Source organism: Convolutriloba macropyga, chromosome 9 (assembly GCF_964194025.1).
Source record: "Convolutriloba macropyga chromosome 9, txConMacr16.3, whole genome shotgun sequence".
In the NCBI taxonomy this organism is placed as follows: Eukaryota; Metazoa; Xenacoelomorpha; order Acoela; family Convolutidae; genus Convolutriloba; species Convolutriloba macropyga.
The window spans coordinates 54,220,590-54,241,196 of record NC_134476.1 but is presented as its reverse complement, the minus strand read 5'-3'; the positions used below and the strand labels follow the sequence as shown (position 1 = coordinate 54,241,196).

At 33.9% G+C, this 20,607-nt stretch overlaps 2 protein-coding genes across 2 annotated transcripts in view; both read right to left on the bottom strand.

Moving 5' to 3' along the window:
* The window catches only part of LOC142345860 (electron transfer flavoprotein-ubiquinone oxidoreductase, mitochondrial-like), a 326,221-nt gene that overhangs the window by 226,013 nt on the left and 79,601 nt on the right, over positions 1 to 20,607 (bottom strand). The window lies entirely within an intron of this gene.
* The window catches only part of LOC142345859 (acyl-CoA synthetase short-chain family member 3, mitochondrial-like), a 109,418-nt gene that overhangs the window by 36,882 nt on the left and 51,929 nt on the right, over positions 1 to 20,607 (bottom strand). Inside the window, exon 9 of the mRNA XM_075398282.1 lies at positions 20,503 to 20,600. Within this exon, the coding sequence (XP_075254397.1) occupies positions 20,503 to 20,600 (98 nt within the window). The remainder of the gene's footprint in view (positions 1 to 20,502; positions 20,601 to 20,607) is intronic.

The following is a 20,607-nucleotide window of genomic DNA, read 5'->3' as shown; positions in this document are numbered from 1 at the left end:
TCTCAGAAAAATCTCAATTTTTGTTAAAAATAAACAATAAAATCAACAACATAGAAATGTCTCGCAATCTCATCTACTGTGTGCTTGCTTTCAACATCATTTTGAGTGTCTTCATTTCACAGGTATAAATATTCAAAAAAAAAATTCTTTACTTGGAAATCTCTTCATAGAACCTTAGTTTATCGCAAGATTCTCTTCAGTTCAAATCGTGAACAAATATCGAATTGTTGTTTGGGACACATTTGTAGCGTGCAACCCATAAAATGCCAATAAATATATTGATTCGCTCCGGTTCAAATTCTAAAAATGACATTAGCTCCCTTTTTTGTGAGTCATAACTCATAACTTTTGCTAGTCTTTTGTGAGTCATAACTTATGCTATTCTTTCTATCGCAATCTTGGACAACTTTTGATGTTGCGAAGTTCTCATTCGCATTTGAAATCAATTTCATTTTTTAAAAATCTTTGCTTTCTCCAATAACAATATAATCATCAGAGGAGACAAATTTCCACAGCCTCATATTGGCCGTTTTCTATTATGTATAACAGGTATTTTCAAACCATTCTCGTCGTTCTCTAAATTTAATTTTATCATTAGAGCATTTTCCAATAGAAACATTACGTATATATAATTCTTAATCTGTAAATGTACCGCTTTCATTCCTGAAAAATTATTAATACTAAGTAAAAATGGTATACAGTGATACTTCTATTTAAGCTTTTTGCTTTCTATCATGGATGCAAAATGCGGGTTCAAAACCTTCCGACCACTGATTTTTAGCGTTTCCAATCTTTTTTTTAAAGAAAATTGGTGCCAAGAAAAGGAACATTCAACGGAGGTTAGCGAAGAGAATTTCATTTTCAAAATTATTATTATTAAATTTATTTGTCCAATCAGGGAGGATTGAAATTCCTCATATAAGGCGGCGATTCATTCAATGTAGGGTGTTTAAAACTTGACCAATTCATTTCCAAATTTAATCTCCTTTTTCTATCAGGGTCTGAAAAAGAGGCGAGGCTTATGAGATTCATAATTCACTTCGTTTTTGAATCCATTAACAAAATTGAGCAATAATTTAGTTGTCCTAGTGGGGCATAGAAACTTCAAGCCGTTAGCACTAGTCAACAGAGTATATGATAAACCAGAGAACAATGCACCAAATAAACTTAACTGATGTTAAATTCGGACAACCTTCACTTCTGTTTATGATATTTAAGACCAATTTCAAGATAAAAATACCAATAAAAGGTCAAAAATAACATTCTTGTGTATAATGCATCAGACCTCGAGAACACACGAGCCAGCAGATTTTAATTTCTCAGCACTGACATTGGTTAAGAATCTGGCCGAATAAGGTGTGTATTTTTCTTGATGCCCCTGAGGTAAAATTAAATTAGGATAATTTGCTGAAACTATCTATGATCAAAGATAACTTTTCAAAATACTTTTTGGGCGCCCTTTTTTGTTTTTTTTTCTTAAGAAGGCATTTTCTCCGAGATCTACAAGAAACAGAAGTATTTGAAATCTAGTTTTAAATTCTCTTTTCACAAACTGGTTGTAGACTTTATAATATTTTTTTAAAAAAGTTTGTGTTCGGATCACTTAGATTGACAATGTCCACAAAGAAACCAGCTTCAGCAAACTTAGTAAAACAGTTGTTATAGGCAACTCCAATGCGATAGAAATTTTGAAGAAAATTACTGACTGGGTTTAATATCCTTAACTTCAAAAGCAAGCAAATAGATTTTTGCTTTTGTTTGTGTAGTTCTGAAAATGTGCTATATCATTTAATTTATAATGATTTTGTTGAAACATAAATGAATGTACTCTTTTTTCTCGCTCTCTCAAAACATACAATGAACACTCTAATATTTCTAGACGTGGGGCATCTGACCTTAAATATTTAAGTACGCTTTTCTCTTTGACAGATTGTACAATAATTTAACTAGAGTCGAGGCAAAAGAGGAAATCAACAGAAAACAACCGTAATCATGAGTTTTCAGAATAAAGCGTGATTACACAGAAATCATAACTTTTGTAATATTATACTTCCAATTCAAATATAAAAAAACTTGACTTCAATATCTGTCATTATACATGACCCCATACTTTGTCTGCTACATATTCATAAATTCAGTATAGACTACGTGACTCTGTTTAAGTCAATCTTTAAGCGTTTATTGAGATCAGCGTAGTGGTTTGAGATCTCAATAAACGCTAAAAGATTGCATTGACTAAGCAAGAATTTGACTTCCATGACTTTTTTTTGTTATTTTCAAACTTGAAAGTTGCGTGTTTTAAGCAATATTGCGTTACATAATTGACTTCGAAATTCTGACTTTACATCGATGCAAAGTTAGAATTTCGAAGTGAATTATATAACGTAATCTTACTTAAAACACGCAAATTTCAAGTTTGAAATGACAAAAAAGTCATGGCAGTTAAACTGTTGCTTTGTATAAGGAACTTATAACTTGTGGCGCATAAGAACTTCGGCATTTTAAAAAGTGCACATGCGTTTTCTATTGGTTGAAGCTCAGCGGACATATGGGCGTTGAGTACAATTATAGGGTTTAATTTTCTGTACTTCAGGTGCGAAGCAGTGACGATGACAACGACTTTGACGAAATGCGAAGGAGGGAGGATGAGTCATGGGACGCAGACAGAAAGAGAAGCTTCGTATCACACGCTGTCAGCAACAAACACAGATACAATATGCACAACATGAAGAACTTCGGAAAGAAATAGACACCTCAAACCAACCAAAAGAACTCAAACAAACACATACAGACAGCTCTATGATACATACTCAGACTGGAAAACACAAACAATAAAAATTGAAGTATATCAATTAAAAATTTATGAATTAAATACTTTTTTAAATTTTGTTTGCAGCATCCGGAAAATGACCATGGCAAGCAATTTATAGAAGGGTATTATAAATAGTAAAAACTTATTTAACTACAGAAATTGGTCTGCCGAAAATCTTTACCTCAATTCAATCACAATGCACCAGTAAAACCCTGCAGAAAGCAATCAGGGTAAATTGACTCACCAAAAAAACGAACTAACTAACTCTAGAACACGTCAAGACATTTATTTAATAAAGACCACCCCAACCAGGCTGGTCGTCTATTTAATCTTCTAACTAATTAGGACTTAATAGTGATCGGCAGCATTGTGAGGGAAAAAGTGCAATCAACAGCTGCTGATAAGTTTTCAACACTTCAAAAGTTTTGAGATGAATTGCAGAGCATTGTGTGGGCGACAAACGAGCAGTTTGAAATCGAGCAGTTTGAAACGAAGACTCCAAAAACCGTTAAAAAATTAGACAGTTCAATTAGTAAATTAGACAGAGTTGATTTTTGTAGGCGATCTAAAAACTCACAATAAACATTTTTTTCAATCTGAAGCCAATGCAAATTTAAGTGCAAAAGATTTCAATAATTTTCCCAAATCTTCGCTTCAAAACTATAAACTAAAACGGTTTTTTTTGTTCGGTCAATTTTCGCCGATCCATATATATATATACATCGTAGAGATTTGTGACTGGTATCATAAGAAAAACCCAGAATAGAATAAGGAAATCAAAAGACTTTTAATTAAAAAATTTTGTGTTTTACGGGGAAATATCGAGGATTAAAATTTTGTAAATAGTGGACCGATCCCCGTTTTTTTTCTCATTTTCAGTAATTTTTAACGTAACTGTTGCCAATTTTGATAAAATTTATTAAAATTGTCATGAACAGTTTTATTGGTTTTCCTTTAAAGATATAGGAGGGATAATGAATAGTTTCTTTCAAATGTTTTGGTACCATTTTTGATGAATTTTTCGAATTTCAGAAGTTCCCATCAAAAATGTCCTGAAATTTGTTTTTTTTCAAGCCCCCTTTGCTTAAACTTGCCCAAAAGAGACCCAAAAACTGCTTACATTTTTAAACTGAAAAATCGAGTTAGTTCAATTTCCGCTTCCTATAAAACACTCTCGAACTAAAATATCGCCTATTTTTCGCCAATTTAACTGATATGTATCCAAAAAACATCATTTTTTCTGATATATTCTATTTTAACGCAAAGCTATATCAGGGCTACCTTCGTTATCTTCATGAACTCTTACAATTAAACTATTCAGATTGTATTGGGGAGTGAACTTTTTTTCAAATTTCCTTAGAGACCCGAAAACTGCTTACATTTTTAAACTGATAAATCGGGTTAGTTCAACTTCCGCTTCCTATAAAACACTCTCGAACTAAAATATCGCCTATTTTTCGCCAATTTAACTGATATGTATCCAAAAAACATCATTTTTTTTGTATATACTATTTTAACGCAAAGCTATATCAGGGCTACCTTCGTTATCTTCATGAACTCTTACAATTAAACTATTCAGATTGTATTGGGGAGTGAACTTTTTTTCAAATTTCCTTAGGAATTTTTGTTCTTTTTATGTAAATTACCGGCAACAATAAAATCAAATCCAATGTCAATCAATGAAAATCCCAGTTAGATGAAAATGAGCTCAAATGAACAATATAAATCAGGTTTTCAGGATGAGCTCATTGTAGCTCTGCAAACTCTTACTGTTAACTTAAATCGAAATCTTGTATTTTGGAACTTGTTTTTTGCAGTCTACAGGTTTATTCTTCATAAACAACAAAAAATAATGAAATTCCTTAGTTGGTACAAGTAAAACTAAACCATGTTTTCAATCGATAACTGAAGGGTCTTATGACTTTGTAAATAAATGTTTATCGAAAATAAAACTGAATTTTTGAACTTTTTATCTTACTTCTGCCACAATCTCGCTACAGCTCAGTAAAGACAGCTCAATCATGTGAAAAAAATTATATTCCTATATTACTTTTGATTTTAACTATTGTCTTCTTCGCTTTGGTACTATAGTTTTTTTTAAGAAAACGTGATTTCCACATGTGCGCAACTTTGAGCTTCTTTTTTGTTTACTTAACAAATTATCATAATATTAGAAGTTCCAATTGGCGTTTCTGAAACATTTCTAACGTGTTTTGATATTTTTGGTTTTGACGGCAGCGCCATCGTTCTCTCGTAAAATTTATTAGATTTTTTAAATTCTATGTTGTCGTCTTTTATTCTAATCGTCAATTAATGATAATGAACGATCTCAATGCCTTCCTCCAGATAAAAAATGTACCAATTGAAAGATTTCAATTTATAGCTTAAAATTTCAATGACTTTCAAATTTAATAACTTCAATAAACTTGAACAAATTCTTTTTCATAACTTTGTCATTATATTACTTAGTCTCGTTCTTGACAGGTATTTTGAACTCTGTGCAGCCATACACCAACTTTCTACTGCTTATATCTTTTGGTTATATGACTTCTAGTGTCTCAGCTTTAAAGACTTCAATAAGGTAGTTTCAAGAAATTGTTTGTGAAATTGAGAGTTCTGTCCGTATTTGTTTTCTTGTAGCCTTATGACTTAGTCTGACTAAAAACAGCTCCAATTGGCCTCCTAAGGAGTTGCAAAGAATCCATTTTAAATGAAAAGCTTATAGTTTTTATTATTTCAATAATTTTAGTTTAATGAGATCAATGAAATTTTCAACTTTGTTACTTTTTGTCTTAGTACTGTCAATAAATAGCAAAGACAAATTGCATACCCTCTCTTGCGAGCTGAAATTAAATCTTTAAATATTTTGTTTTCAACAAATGGTGACAGGATTTGATCGGCCAATTCTTGAGTTTGTTTTTTAATTCCTTGCCACAAAATCATTCTGAGGGAGAGGTCCTTTCGCGTTGAAAGAAAAGGAAGGCGCAACTGAATCTATTTAAAGCTGCAAAGAATCCATTTTAAATGAAAAGCTTATAGTTTTTATTATTTCAATAATTTTAGTTTAATGAGATCAATGAAATTTTCAACTTTGTTACTTTTTGTCTTAGTACTGTCAATAAATAGCAAAGACAAATTGCATACCCTCTCTTGCGAGCTGAAATTAAATCTTTAAATATTTTGTTTTCAACAAATGGTGACAGGATTTGATTTGCCAATTCTTGAGTTTGTTTTTTAATTCCTTGCCACAAAATCATTCTGAGGGAGAGGTCCTTTTCGCGTTGAAAAAAAGGAAGGCGCAACTGAATCTATTCAAAGCTCTGTGAATTTTTATAATACTTAAGGCTGGCACACCGTTTTTTTGTTCAATTATTTGAAACGAAGACTCCAATAACAGCTAAAAACTTTAGACAGTTAAATTAGAAAGAGTTGATGTTTTTAAGCTATCTAAAAACTCATAAAAAATGCTTTTTCCAATCTGAAGCCAAAAAAAATTTCAGTGCAGAAGATTTTAATAATTTTCTCATATCTCTGCTTCAAAACTGCCCTATTTCCCATTAGTTTAATTTGCTTTCCTATTTCAGATAAATTACTTGTTCCAACCCCACTTTAGAGGGGAGACGAGTGGGAGGGAAAATAAACTCAAATGTTTTACGTTCAATCAATTTTTGCCAATCCATATATTCATCGTAGAGTTATAACTGGTATCAGTAGAAAAACTCAGCATAGAATATGGAAATCAAGATATTTTGGATTTCGTGTTTTACGGGGAAATGTCGAGGATAAAAGTTTTTTGAATAGTAGACCGATCCCCGTTCTTTTATTAACATTTTCACTAATATTTAACTATATTTTTGCCAATTTTGATCGAAATTATTAATCTTGTCCTGAAGTTCTAATTTTTATCACTTTTTGTCGCCTTTTCTCCTAAGCGCTGATAACCAATGATAAAAGATCTCAATGCCTTCCTCTAGAGAAAATTAATGAACCGATTGAAAGATTTCAATTCATAGCTAAAAATTGCAATGACTATCAAATTTAATAACTTCAAGAAAAATGAATCTAATTGTTTTGTTCATACATTTGTCATTATATTACTTAGTCTCGTTTTTGACACGTCTTTTGAACTCTGTGCAGCCATACAACAACTTTCAACTGCTTATATCTTTTGGTTATATGACTTCTAGTGTCTCAGCTTTAAAGACTTCAATAATGTAGTTTCATGAAATTGTTTGTGAAACTGAGAGTTCTGTCCGTATTTGTTTTCTTGTAGCCTTATGACTTAGTCTGACTAAAAACAGCTCCAATTGGCCTCCTAAGGAGTTGCAAAGAATCCATTTTAAACGAAAAGCTTATAGTTTTTATTATTTCAATAATTTTAGTTTAATGAGATCAATGAAATTTTTAACTTTGTTACTTTTTGTCTTAGTACTGTTAATAAATAGCAAAGACAAATTGCATACCCTCTCTTGCGAGCTTAAATTAAATCTTTAAATATTTTGTTTTCAACAAATGGTGACAGGATTTGATTGGCCAATTCTTGAGTTTGTTTTTTAATTCCTTGCCACAAAATCATTCTGAGGGAGAGGTCCTTTTCGCGTTGAGAGAAAAGGAAGGCGCAACTGAATCTATTTAAAGCTCTGTGAATTTTTATAATACTTAAAGCTGGCACACCGTTTTTTTGTTCAATTATTCGAAACGAAGACTCCAATAACAGTTAAAAACTTTAGACAGTTAAATTAGAAAGAGTTGATGTTTTTAAGCTATCTAAAAACTCATAAAAAATGCTTTTTCCAATCTGAAGCCAAAAAAAATTTCAGTGCAGAAGATTTTAATAATTTTCTCATATCTCTGCTTCAAAACTGCCCTATTTCCCATTAGTTTAATTTGCTTTCCTATTTCAGATGAATTACTTGTTCCAACCCCACTTTAGTGGGGAGACGAGTGGGAGGGAAAATAAACTCAAATGTTTTTACGTTCAATCAATTTTTGCCAATCCATATATTCATCGTAGAGTTGTAACTGGTATCAGTAGAAAAACTCAGCATTGAATATGGAAATCAAGATATTTTGGATTTCGTGTTTTACGGGGAAATGTCGAGGATAAAAGTTTTTTGAATAATAGACCGATCCCCGTTCTTTTATTAACATTTTCACTAATATTTAACTATATTTTTGCCAATTTTGATCGAATTTTTTAATCTTGTCCTGAAGTTCTAATTTCTATCACTTTTTGTCGCCTTTTCTCCTAAGCGCTGATAACCAATGATAAAAGATCTCAATGCCTTCCTCTAGAGAAAAACAATGAAAAAAACAAAGAAAAACAATGAACATTTCAATTCATAGCTAAAAATTGCAATGACTATCAAATTTAATAACTTCAAGAAAAATGAATCTAATTGTTTTGTTCATACATTTGTCATTATATTACTTAGTCTCGTTTTTGACACGTCTTTTGAACTCTGTGCAGCCATACAGCAACTTTCAACTGCTTATATCTTTTGGTTATATGACTTCTAGTGTCTCAGCTTTAAAGACTTTAATAATGTAGTTTCATGAAATTGTTTGTGAAATTGAGAGTTCTGTCCTTATTTGTTTTCTTGTAGCCTTATGACCTAGTCTGACTAAAAACAGCTTCAATTGGCCTTCTAAGGAGTTGCACAGAATCCATTTTAAATGAAAAACATAGTTTTTTTAATTCAATAACATTAGTTTAAAGAAATCAATGAAATTTTTAAATTTGTTACTTTTTGTCTCAGTACTGTAAAAAAAAGCAAAGACAAATTGCATACACTCTCTAGCGAGCTGAAATTAAAACTTTAAATATTTTGTTTTTAACAAATGGTGACAGGATTTGATTGGTCAATTCTTGAGTTTGTTTTTTAATTCCTTGCCACAAAATCATTCTGATGGAGAAGTCCGTTTCGCGTTGAAAGAAAAGGAAGGCGCAACTGAATCTATTTAAAGCTCTGTGAATTTCTATGATATAAACGGCTGCCACACCTTTTTTTGTTTAATTATTTGAAACGAAGACTCCAATAACAGTTAAAAACTTTAGTTAGACATTTAAATAAGAAAGAGTTGATGTTTTTAAGCAATCTAAAAACTCATAAAAAAACTTTTTCCAATCTGAAGCCAAAAAAAATTTCAGTGCAGAAGATTTTAATAATTTTCTCAAATCTTTGCTTCAAAACTGCTCTATTTCCAATTAGTTTTATTTGCTTTCCTATTTCAGATGAATTACTTGTTCCAACCCCACTTTAGTGGGGAGACGAGTGGGAGGGAAAATAAACTCAAACGTTTTTTTCGTTCAATCAATTTTTGCCAATCCATATATTCATCGTAGAGAGTTGTAACTGGTATCAGTAGAAAAATTCAGCATAGAATATGGAAATCAAGATTTTTTTGGATTTTGTGTTTTACGGGGAAATGTCGAGGATAAAAGTTTTTTGAATAGTGGACCGATTCCCGTTTTTTTTATTAAAATTTTCACTAATAATTAACCAAATTTTTGCCAATTTTGATCGAATTTATTAATCTTGTCCTGAAGTTCTAATTTTTATCACTTTTTGTCGCCTTTTCTCCTAATCGCCGATAACCAATGATATAAGATCTCAATGCCTTCCTCTAGAGAAAATTAATGAACCGATTGAAAGATTTCAATTCATAGCTAAAAATTGCAATGACTATCAAATTTAATAACTTCAAGAAAAATGAATTTAATTGTTTTGTTCATATATTTGTCATTATATTACTTAGTCTCGTTTTTGACACGTCTTTTGAACTCTGTGCAGCCATACAGCAACCTTCAACTGCTTATATCTTTTGGTTATATGAATTCTAGTGTCTCAGCTTTAATGATTTCAATAGTGTAATTTCATGAAATTGTTTGTGAAATTGAGAGTTCTGTCCGTATTTGTTTTCTTGTAGCCTTATGACTTAGTCTGACAAAACAGCTCCAATTGACTTCCTAAGGAGTTGCAAAGAATTTATTTTTAATGAAAAACATAGTTTTTTTAATTCAATAACATTAGTTTAAAGAAATCAATGAAATTTTTAAATTTGCTGCTTTTTATCTTAGTTCTGTCAATAAATAGCAAAGACAAATTGCGTACCCTCTCTAGCGAGTTGAAAATACATCTTAAGATATTTTGTTTTCAACAAATGGTGACCGGGATTTGACAGGCCAATTTTTGAGTTTGTTTTTTAATTTCTTGCCACAAAATCATTCTGATGGAGAGGTCCATTTCGCGTTGAAAGAAAAGGAAGGCGCAAATGAATCTATTTAAAGCTCTGTGAATTTCTATGTTATAAACGGCTGCCACACCCTTTTTTTTGTTTAATTATTTTAAACGAAGACTGCAATAACAGTTAAAAACCTTAGACATTTAAATTAAAAAGAGATGATGTTTTTAAGCGATCTAAAAACTCAACAAAAAATACTTTTTCCAATCTGAAGCCAAAAAAATTTCAGTGCAGAAGATTTTAATAATTTCCTCGAATATTTGCTTCAAAACTGCCCTATTTCCAATTAGTTTTACTTGCTTTCCTATTTCAGATAAATTACTTGTTCCAATCCCACTTTAGTGTGGAGACGAGTGGGAGGGAAAATAAACTCAAACGGTTTTTTCGTTCAATCAATTTTTGCCAATCCATATATTCATCGTAGAGAGTTGTAACTGGTATCAGTAGAAAAATTCAGCATAGAATAAAGAAATCAAGATTTTTTGGATTTCGTGTTTTACGGGGAAATGTCGAGGATAAAAGTTTTTTGAATAGTGGACCGATCCCCGTTTTTTTTATTAAAATTTTCACTAATATTTAACCAAATTTTTGCCAATTTTGATCGAATTTATTAATCTTGTCCTGAAGTTCTAATTTTTATCACTTTTTGTCGCCTTTTCTCCTAATCGCTGATAACCAATGATAAAAGATCTCAATGCCTTCCTCTAGAGAAAAACAATGAACCGATTGAAAGATTTCAAATTATAGCTAAAAATTGCAATGACTATCAAATTTAATAACTTCAAGAAAAATGAATCTAATTGTTTTGTTCATATATTTGTCATTATATTACTTAGTCTCGTTTTTGACACGTCTTTTGAACTCTGTGCAGCCATACAGCAACTTTCAACTGCTTATATCTTTTGGTTATATAACTTCTAGTGTCTCAGCTTTAATGATTTCAATAGTGTAATTTCATGAAATTGTTTGTGAAATTGAGAGTTCTGTCCGTATTTGTTTTCTTGTAGCCTTATGACTTAATCTGACAAAACAGCTCCAATTGACTTCCTAAGGAGTTGCAAAGAATCCATTTTTTATGAAAAACATAGTTTTTTTAGTTCAATAACATTAGTTTAAAGAAATCAAAGAAATTTTTAAATTTATTACTTTTTATCTTAGTTCTGTCAATAAATAGCAAAGACAAATTGCGTACCCTCTCTAGCAAGTTGAAAATACATCTTTAAATAATTTGTTTTCAACAAATGGTGACCGGGCTTTGACTGGCCAATTTTTGAGTTTGTTTTTTTAATTTCTTGCCACAAAATCATTCTGATGGAGAGGTCCGTTTCGCGTTGAAAGAAAAGGAAGGCGCAACTGAATCTATTTAAAGCTCTGTGAATTTATATGATATAAACGGCTGCCACACCTTTTTTTGTTTAACTATTTGAAACGAAGACTCCAATAACAAGAATACTTTTTTCAATCTGAAGCCAAAAAAATTTCAGTGCAGAAGATTTTAATAATTTTCTCAAATCTTTGCCTCAAAACTGCCCTATTTCCAATTAGTTTTATTTGCTTTCCTATTTCAGATAAACTACTTGTTCCAACCCCACTTTAGTGGGGGGACGAGGGGGAGGGAAAATAAACTCAAACTATTTTTTCGTTCAATCAATTTTTGCCGATCCATATATATTCATCGTAGAGAGTTGTAACTGGTATTAGTAGAAAAACTCAGCATAGAATATGGAAATCAAGATTTTTTTTGGATTTTGTATTTTACGGGGAAATGTCGAGGATTAAAGTTTTTTGAATAGTGGACCGATCCCCGTTTTTTTATTAACATTTTCAATAATATTTAACCAAATTTGATTTTTTGCCCATTTTGATGAAATTTATCAAAATTGTCCTGAAGTTCTAATTTTTATCACTTTTTTTCGTCTTTTCTCCTAATCGCTATTTACCAATAATAAAAGATCTTCAATGGGAACTCACTTTTTGAACGTTGTCCGTTTGTTGCTGTTTTTGGCCAACTCTTACAGAGTCCCATTAAAGCCTGGTCTCATGACTTTTTTGTACAGCACAGCTTTTTTGTATTGTTTAGGTTTTATCTGATGCAATTTTGATTTTGTTACTTTGTTTTCTTTTAAATATAAACATCGATTTTTGGGTGTAATTAATGTTTCTTGTTATTTGAAATTTAAGTTTGTCTTGTCTCGTATTCTATTTAGTGGAAGGTCTCATCGGCCATCTAAAGCAGCATTATTTATTCATCTAGTGCTTTGCCAAGCAATATGTGCAGTTTCTCATTGGGTAGACAATTAAGTCAAAACTATGGATGAGCGGGGTCGGAACTTAATGTGCAAACGCACATTACCGAGCCTCCTTGATCTCTGATGCTCAGAACTGCAAATTGTTGGGCTATTCTGACATTCCAGCGACGTCTGCTGAGCAAAAACAAGATGAGCTGTCTGGGCATCAGGGCAATACAAATTGAATGGCTTTCTCTAGTTTTAGTTTCAAGAAACTTTGTTTATTTTTCTAGAGTATGGATGAGCACACCTTAAACGTTAGCGTTGGTCAATTTAAATTTAATTTTTGTTTCGATTAGAGAGTTTGCGGATGTAAAATACAAACATATTGCGTACAAGCTCTCATCACTGACTGATAATTGATCCCTGTCATTTATTGACAGATAATTTTGACAACTTCAAACAAATTTTGAAGCGAAACAATCGTATTTCAGTATTTTGTTGTCCGATAGCAGAGCGCGCGCTCATTCAGTCGAAGATTAACAAAAAACTAACAGTACGTTGTAACTTTCTCTGCCACCCACAGATTCGCCCGACTACAACCGACTACAACACAGTTAATCACAGCAATCAGATTAGCACACAAAAGCAACGATAAAATCGAAGTATGATGGCGGAATTAGTAAATTTTTGGGCAGCATTTTTGAGACAGAATTTATATTACTTGGTAATATGTTACTTTCAACAGCCTTGGATATAAAATACAGTTTCCATACTTCACAAATGCAATAAGCTGAGCGGAAACTAAAATGAAGACATTAATAAGAGAAAGAGGGCACTGAAAGGCGTGTGTTAAAGGTTATGTACTAGAGTATGAGGATGTTCAATTAAAGGATTACCGGAACATGTTTGATGATTATTCGAAGTTTCAACAAAGTATACCTGAAAATGAAAACAAAAATAATTTGTTTGATTCGCACTCAATTTTTAGAGGTGAAGTAACTCAAAATGTTTTCCAAATGTTTTCTGCTCAATTAGATACAGTATAGAGTGGTATAAATTTTTTCGAAACCATTGCTATCGAATAAATTTTGGAGAAGATTTTTGCAAAGACACTGTGTCGTGGTCGATAACACGGGTCAAAGAATTCAATAAGTTGAATTTTAAATTAAATTTTGAACTGAAAATATACAAAAACTAGCTTGTATTTATAGTAGTTATCTATGCGAAAATATACAGAGAAAATTTAGATTAGCTCAAAATATTTTACATTATTGGCATGTGAATAGATCTTAACTCCGAATCCCGGAGGTGAATTTCTCTTTTCATCAACATTTCATGAGAATCATATATCGCTTGGGTACAATCGAGTTCATTAGTTGGAGGTCGGTGGATGTTAGAATCAGGTTTCTGTTGGTGGGAGAATTTATTTCTGACATATGATTGATAGGTCAATAAGATAATGATAGCGCCAAAACAAAATTAGAATTGAGTTTAGTTTTGTGGCCATTACTTATCGACACAGCAATAAAGTTCGTCAGGTAAGTTCTTTTTTTCCTTCTTTGAAACATTAATAAAGAAAACTTCTAAGTTTCTTGATGTTTCTTTGAAACCATCACATCCTCCCTCCTTTTTAAGCAAGTTTGTGGGTATAGGTTCTCCAAATCTGTGGGGTTCTTTTCTGTTTCTTGTTGATGTTCGTGAAGGCTCTGAGGTTTCGGGTTATGGTGCTCTGCAGATGACGTGGAAGCAGAAGCTTCATCTTGAAGTGGAGGTCCGACATCTGTGCTATGAAGTTGTTGTTCTGATTGAGATATGGTCTCCTCCACTGCTGGTTCAGTTTTCACATTGTCCTCGTCTAGTCTCGCATTTGGTTATCGCTCACTAGAATAGTTCGTGCCGAGTTTTCGGGCTGTATGAAAGATATGTTCAAGCCCTTCCTGATGATGAAGGTAGCAGGAACTGTCTGTCTTTTCCTTGGCCTTGAATAGAATGGGTTCGCAAAAGTCGAGATCTGCTATTGCTTGTAGTCTCACTCTGCGTCCCATTAAGAGTTCAACTGGAGTTTTGCTCTTCGTCTTTGAAGTGTTGCGATGTGTCATCAGTGCCCTTTGCAGGAATGCTCCAAATGACACATTAAGGTTGGGACTCCACGCTTGAAGAGCCCGCTTCACTGTCTGAACTGCTCTTTCAGCTAGTCCATTAGCTCTTGGATGATAGACGGGTGATTCCATTTTCTTAATTCCCAGTGATTCACACCACTGTTTAAGGTCGCCACTTACAAATTCAGGGCCATTATCAGATACTAACGTTCTTGCTATTCCGAATCTTGCAAAGAATTGACTAAGATATATTTTAACTGTTTCTGATGTTCTTTTTCCCGCGGGGAAGGCTTCTATCCAACCAGAACCTGCGTCAACAATTACTAAGATATTGCTTTGGTCCTTAACATAACCCCAGTCCATGTGGAGCCGTTCCCAAACGTCGGCTTCTGGCCACGTAGAGACAGTTTTTCCCAGGCTAGGACTGTTCATTTGACAATTGTTACATTTACTAACAAAGTGTTGAACGTCCTGGGTAATGCCAGGTCAACTTGCTGTCATTCTGACTGATGCCTCAGTTGCATTCTTCCCGGGATGTGTCTCATGCGCGTTTGCCAAAACCAAGTGTCGTAGTTTGGGTGGAATGAAAGGAACAACACCTCTGAAGATGATTCCATTATGTAAAGTAAGTGCATCTTTCTGTTGTTCGAATCCTTTTTTCGCTTCTGAAAGTTGTTTCCAATTGCCGCTTTTGATTCGTTTCATTATGTCCAGGAAGAGTCTGTTTGTTCCAAGTTCAGTTTTGATTTCCGCTTGGGTCACCAAATCACTTTGGGCGAAGTAGATGTTATTGATTGCGAAGCACACTCGATCGCTGTCCGATTCGTCTTCGTCAAAATCCATTCTGCTCAAAGCATCCGCATGGGGTATCTACTCTCCTGGCGTGTACTTCAACTCATAGTCAAAACTCATTAGAGCTATTGCTCATCTTGTAATTCTCGCTGATGCTGTCTTCGGGATCTCCTCGTCTGGTGCAAAGAGATATTTGAGTGGTTTGTGGTCAGTCTGTAGGGTAAATCGTCTTCCAAGAAGGAATTATTTTAATCTTGTGACCACAAACACAATTGCCAGTGCTTCCCGCTCTATGTTCGAGTAGTTCTGCTCCACTGGAGTCAATTTTCTCGATACATATATGACTGGATGTCCTTGCGAAAGAACCCCGCCATTGGCTTTTTCAGAGGCGTCAGTAGTAACTCTTGCTTCTTTTTGTAGACTATATGGCTGTACTAGCGGGTTAGCATATAATTCATTTTTTATGTCTTCAAAGGCTTTTTGTTGCATTTTGCCCCATGCGAAATCGCTATTTCTTATGTTATTTAAGGGTAGCATTTTTGTTGCAAAATTAGGAGTCATTCTTCCGTAAAAACTAGCTAGCCCAACAAACGACTCGAGTTGTTTGTTGTTAGTTGGTGCTTTTGCATTTTTTATTTTTTCAACATGTTTGGGATCTGGTGCTATTCCCTCCTTTGAAATGGAGTATCCCAAAAAGCTAACGCTATCGACTGGTTTTGAGTTAGATTTTTTATCATTAATAGTATAATTTTTCTCACGTAGTCAACTCTTGACTGCAAGCATTCTCTTGTCGAACTGCTCCTTGGTATTTCCATACACCAATACATCGTCTTGAAAGATCACAACACCTTTGATTCCTTTGAGTGTTGATTCGATGCAATTCTGGAAGATTGAAGAAAAGTTGTTCAATCCCTGAGGTAGTCGGCACATCTTGAACAATCCCTGAGATTTGTTGGTTGTGCATATATCTTTTGCTTCTTCGTCAAGTTCAATTTGATAGTAGGCATCTGAGAGGTCAATTTTGCCAAAGTATGAGGCCCCATGTAGGTTGTGGAAGACTGTCTCCATGTCTGGTATTGGGTAGTCCTCATCCATGACCTTGCCATTGATGTGCACTTTCAAGTCCACGCAAAGTTTCAGTTCTTCACTCTTCTTGCTCTGCCACACCACTGCAGATGCATTACTGACTCCTCCTGGCTGTACCGGTTCAAGGATGCCTTGTTTGACCATTTGTTCCAGCAGCTCTGTGACCTTGTCTTGAAGAGGTAGAGGTATTTTTCTGGCTTTGCAGAACATTGGCTGTGTTCCTGGTATCAACTTCACATGAGCTTTGTAACCATTCACAGCAGGTAGGTGCTCGGCTGTGATGTTGTTCACATCGTGCTTGGGTAGAAGGTCATACCAAGTAGTCCAAATTCTATATCAGACTGCACAACTGCTAGTTGTTTTTGCGTGAGCCTGCTTCCGTTCCACTCAACGTCACAAGTAAGTCATCCCAGAAGCGTTAATTGATGACCATCATAAGCTTCGAGATGTCTCATCTTACCATCCAACTGAGGTTTACCAAGCTCAGTCCATATTTTTGATGATATCACTGTGCTATCTGCACCCGTGTCTACCTGCATTTTTACTTTGCAGTTATTTATTGAGATATATTCCCATGTCACAGACATGCTAAAGATTTGTTCTTTAGTATAAAACATTCCCATCTCCGATGCTGGAGATGCTTGCTCTGAAGAAACATTTTCTTCGCAAATGTTATTCTGTTTATTGTACTCACCTGAATTTGGTTGGGGTTTGCTTCCACACATTTTTGAGAAGTGTCCCACCTTTTCACAGGTGTTGCATTTTTTACTTAGCGCTGGACAGAGTCTACTAGAGTGTGGCGTATCTCCACACCTAGTGCACATGTTGTTGATTTTATTAGCCGTAATTTTTTCATTTGGTTTTCGAAAGGTCTTTTTGAAGTTGAACCTAACTTCTTCTTTCACATTAAGAGGTTTATTACCTGATGAAGAACTCGCAAAAGCCATTGCTTGACTTCTGAACCGTAAGCTCTCGGTCATTTCAGTAACCGACATTGCTGGTTTTGCTTTAATACCGTCTAGTAGTTTTGCTTCAGGGTCCCTCAAACCTGAGATAAATTTTATTTTTACCAACTCCTCTTCGGTGTTGGCCGCTGTTTTCAGTTTTTCGAAGTCACAATAGCGTGCTTCTTCTCTAAGACGTGCTAGGAAGTCGTCGTCTGACTCCCCTACACCTTGTATTACGGACAGAAATTTCGCCCTTTTCTGCCGTTACTACTTTCTCTTTAGGAGAGATATAATTTTGAATCGCCAATTGATGTCTTTATACGGAGTGTCTATCAAATTCCTAGGACTCATTAGGCTCCTAAGTTTAATAATTGAATCTTTCCCGCACATACTAAGGAAGAGATTGGTTACCTGTAAGTCCTGTACAGTACCATCGTTGTTGACCTTGTCCTCTTTCTTCTCTGCGCGACATTTCGCCACAAAAGACATAATCCCCGCAGCAGCTGATTCTGCATTCTGTAGATCCAAAATTTGTCTGTCTATAGCTGGTCTGGACACCATTGTCGTGGTCGATAACACGGGTCAAAGAATTCAATAAGTTGAATTTTAAATTAAATTTTGAACTGAAAATATACAAAAACTAGCTTGTATTTATAGTAGTTATCTATGCGAAAATATACAGAGAAAATTTAGATTAGCTCAAAATATTTTACATTATTGGCATGTGAATAGATCTTAACTCCGAATCCCGGAGGTGAATTTCTCTTTTCATCAACATTTCATGAGAATCATATATCGCTTGGGTACAATCGAGTTCATTAGTTGGAGGTCGGTGGATGTTAGAATCAGGTTTCTGTTGGTGGGAGAAATTAGTTCTGACATATGATTGATAGGTCAAAAAGATAATGATAGCGCCAAAACAAAATTAGAATTGAGTTTAGTTTTGTGGCCACTACTTATCGACACAGCAATAAAGTTCGTCAGGTAAGTTCTTCTTTCGTTCTTTGAAACTTTAATAAAGAAAACTTCTAAGTTTCTTGATGTTTCTTTGAAACCATCACACACTGATTATACTACTGCTCGGAACCTCTTCAACAGAATTCCTAATGAGTACCTGTAGAATGAATTCATCTGAAGCAGAACCAACAATTTACTGATTATCAACATGACATTGCCGAAACATAATAAGCTTACATGCTTACATCAGAAAAAAAAATATTATTAAAATTGTTAACCAAGAGGCTTTCTGATTTGGATTGGATGAGCAAAGGGGTCTTGGCTATCTCTGTTGCATAAAAACTGTAAGGCAAATCTAAAAAAACGAGCCAAGTTTGTCATTGATTTCATTTTGAGGGAAACCAAGTCTCAAAATAATTGAGCAGTTTGCCAGTTGTAATCGATGTTTTCAGAAGTAAATGACTTCTCAATCAATCAAATTAAAGTTAGGTCATTAGCGATTGAAAACTCCCGAATTAAACTCCGGTTGAAATAATTGAGAAGTTTGCCAGTTGTAATCGATGTGTTTTTAGAAGTTAATGACTTCTCAGTCAATCAATTTAAAGTTAGGTCATTAGCGACTGAAAAACTCCCGAATTAAACTCCGGTTGAAATTTGCATCTAGTGCAAAAAATTGACGAAAAAATTCCAGCTTCATACTTTGAGTTTGTCAGTACTCAGATTTCCATCAGTACTTTTGTAAAAAAAATAAAAGATTTCAAATGCCAAGAACACGAACAAACACTTCACAGATATAACAAAAATATTGTTTAACATAAATGCAAGAAATTTGAGGGGGAAATTTATCAATCAAATCGGGGTTCAGAAAACTTCAAAATGTCTAGCAATTTGAAGAATGTAACTGTGCATTAGAGGCAGAAATTAGTGTTTGCCTCGTGATCATGACTAAATTCAGACAAAACATTCAAGCATAATGAGCAAAGACTATAAAGGGGCAGACTCTTTCAAGATCTAATAGTCATAAATCTACATTTGCAGCCAGTTAGTTCAAACTGAAAATTAATTAATAATTAATTTGCCTTTTCAGATTTGAAATTGTCTTTATGTGTGAATTTCTTCTAGACTTCATATAGTTTTATCAAGTCTGCATTAGATAAAAATTGTTCGTCGTAATACATTTTCAAGAAATTTTTCCACGCCATTTTGTTATGTTTTTCGTTTTTTTTTTAAATGTAAGTGGTAGAATGTGTTCTCTGATTGCATCCAATTTTCAAGCAGCCAAATGCTGGAAGCTATGTTAGCTTTTTTAACTAGTTTTCAATTCTTATTTGGAGAGGTCAAAATTGTGTATTTGAAGGGTCGAGTATTGAGAAGTACGCGTTGCAATCGATTTCGAATGTATAATAAATATTGGGCCGGCAGGTGTTTACCAAAACTGATGTTACCTAATATATTATGGCGAAGTTTGCGGTTACTGGAGTCAAAAGCTTTCTATGGGTCAAAACTGACATTCTGATATGAAAAAAGACTACCAGAAAAACCGTTTTCCATTTTACAACATTACAAGAGATCGAAGAAACTGAAAGCTTAAAAATCTGTCCGTGAAACGCATGCCAATCACAAAACACGATCAATAATATTTTCCAAGTTTCCTATTTCGTCTTATCAATCGCCCTTACCGGAAAAGACTGTTCTTGCTCCATTGCTTTCTTTAGAGAATGAGACATCTACTTGCGTGGAATTTTTTTTAAATGCGCAGCACTAAAAAGACCCTTATATATATATATATATATATATATATATATATATATATATATATATATATATATATATATATATTCTATGAAAAAGGAGATTTTTTCCGTTTGTGCCCCCAGCTTAGTGGGTGCATATTATTTGCACCCCCCAGAGGCACATGCCATATTTTAACATAATGGGGTAGCATAACGTACTGGGGGCACAAACGGAAAAGATCCCAAAATTGAATGAGGAAAGTGGAAAACGGGATCAACTGAGGGAAAATCTATAGAAAATATCAACTTCGGTTGAAGGAACAGAAATCTCAAAAAACAGCATTAAATAATTGTGAAGGCTGACTGTACCGACATCTTGGCAAAATTATGCAAGATTCATGGCAAAAAATAGCGAAGGAGTATGGCCAATTTAACCGATAAATATCTATAGCCAAAATCCTTCACAGCTTTACAGCTTCTCCAAAACCCGAAATTCAAATATCAATTTTGTTCCTTTGAAACGGGCCTGTTACATCAGCAGGAATTGAAGTTGAAGAAATGAATGATCTGAAATAAAAATTGATCACAAGTTCAGCTCACCCGTTTGCCAGAAGTGGTCAATGACAGGAACCTGGAAGGTACTCTTGGCCCATTCAAGAGTTTCAATGTCCAAATGCTCACCAGCCACGAAGATCGACCTGAAAG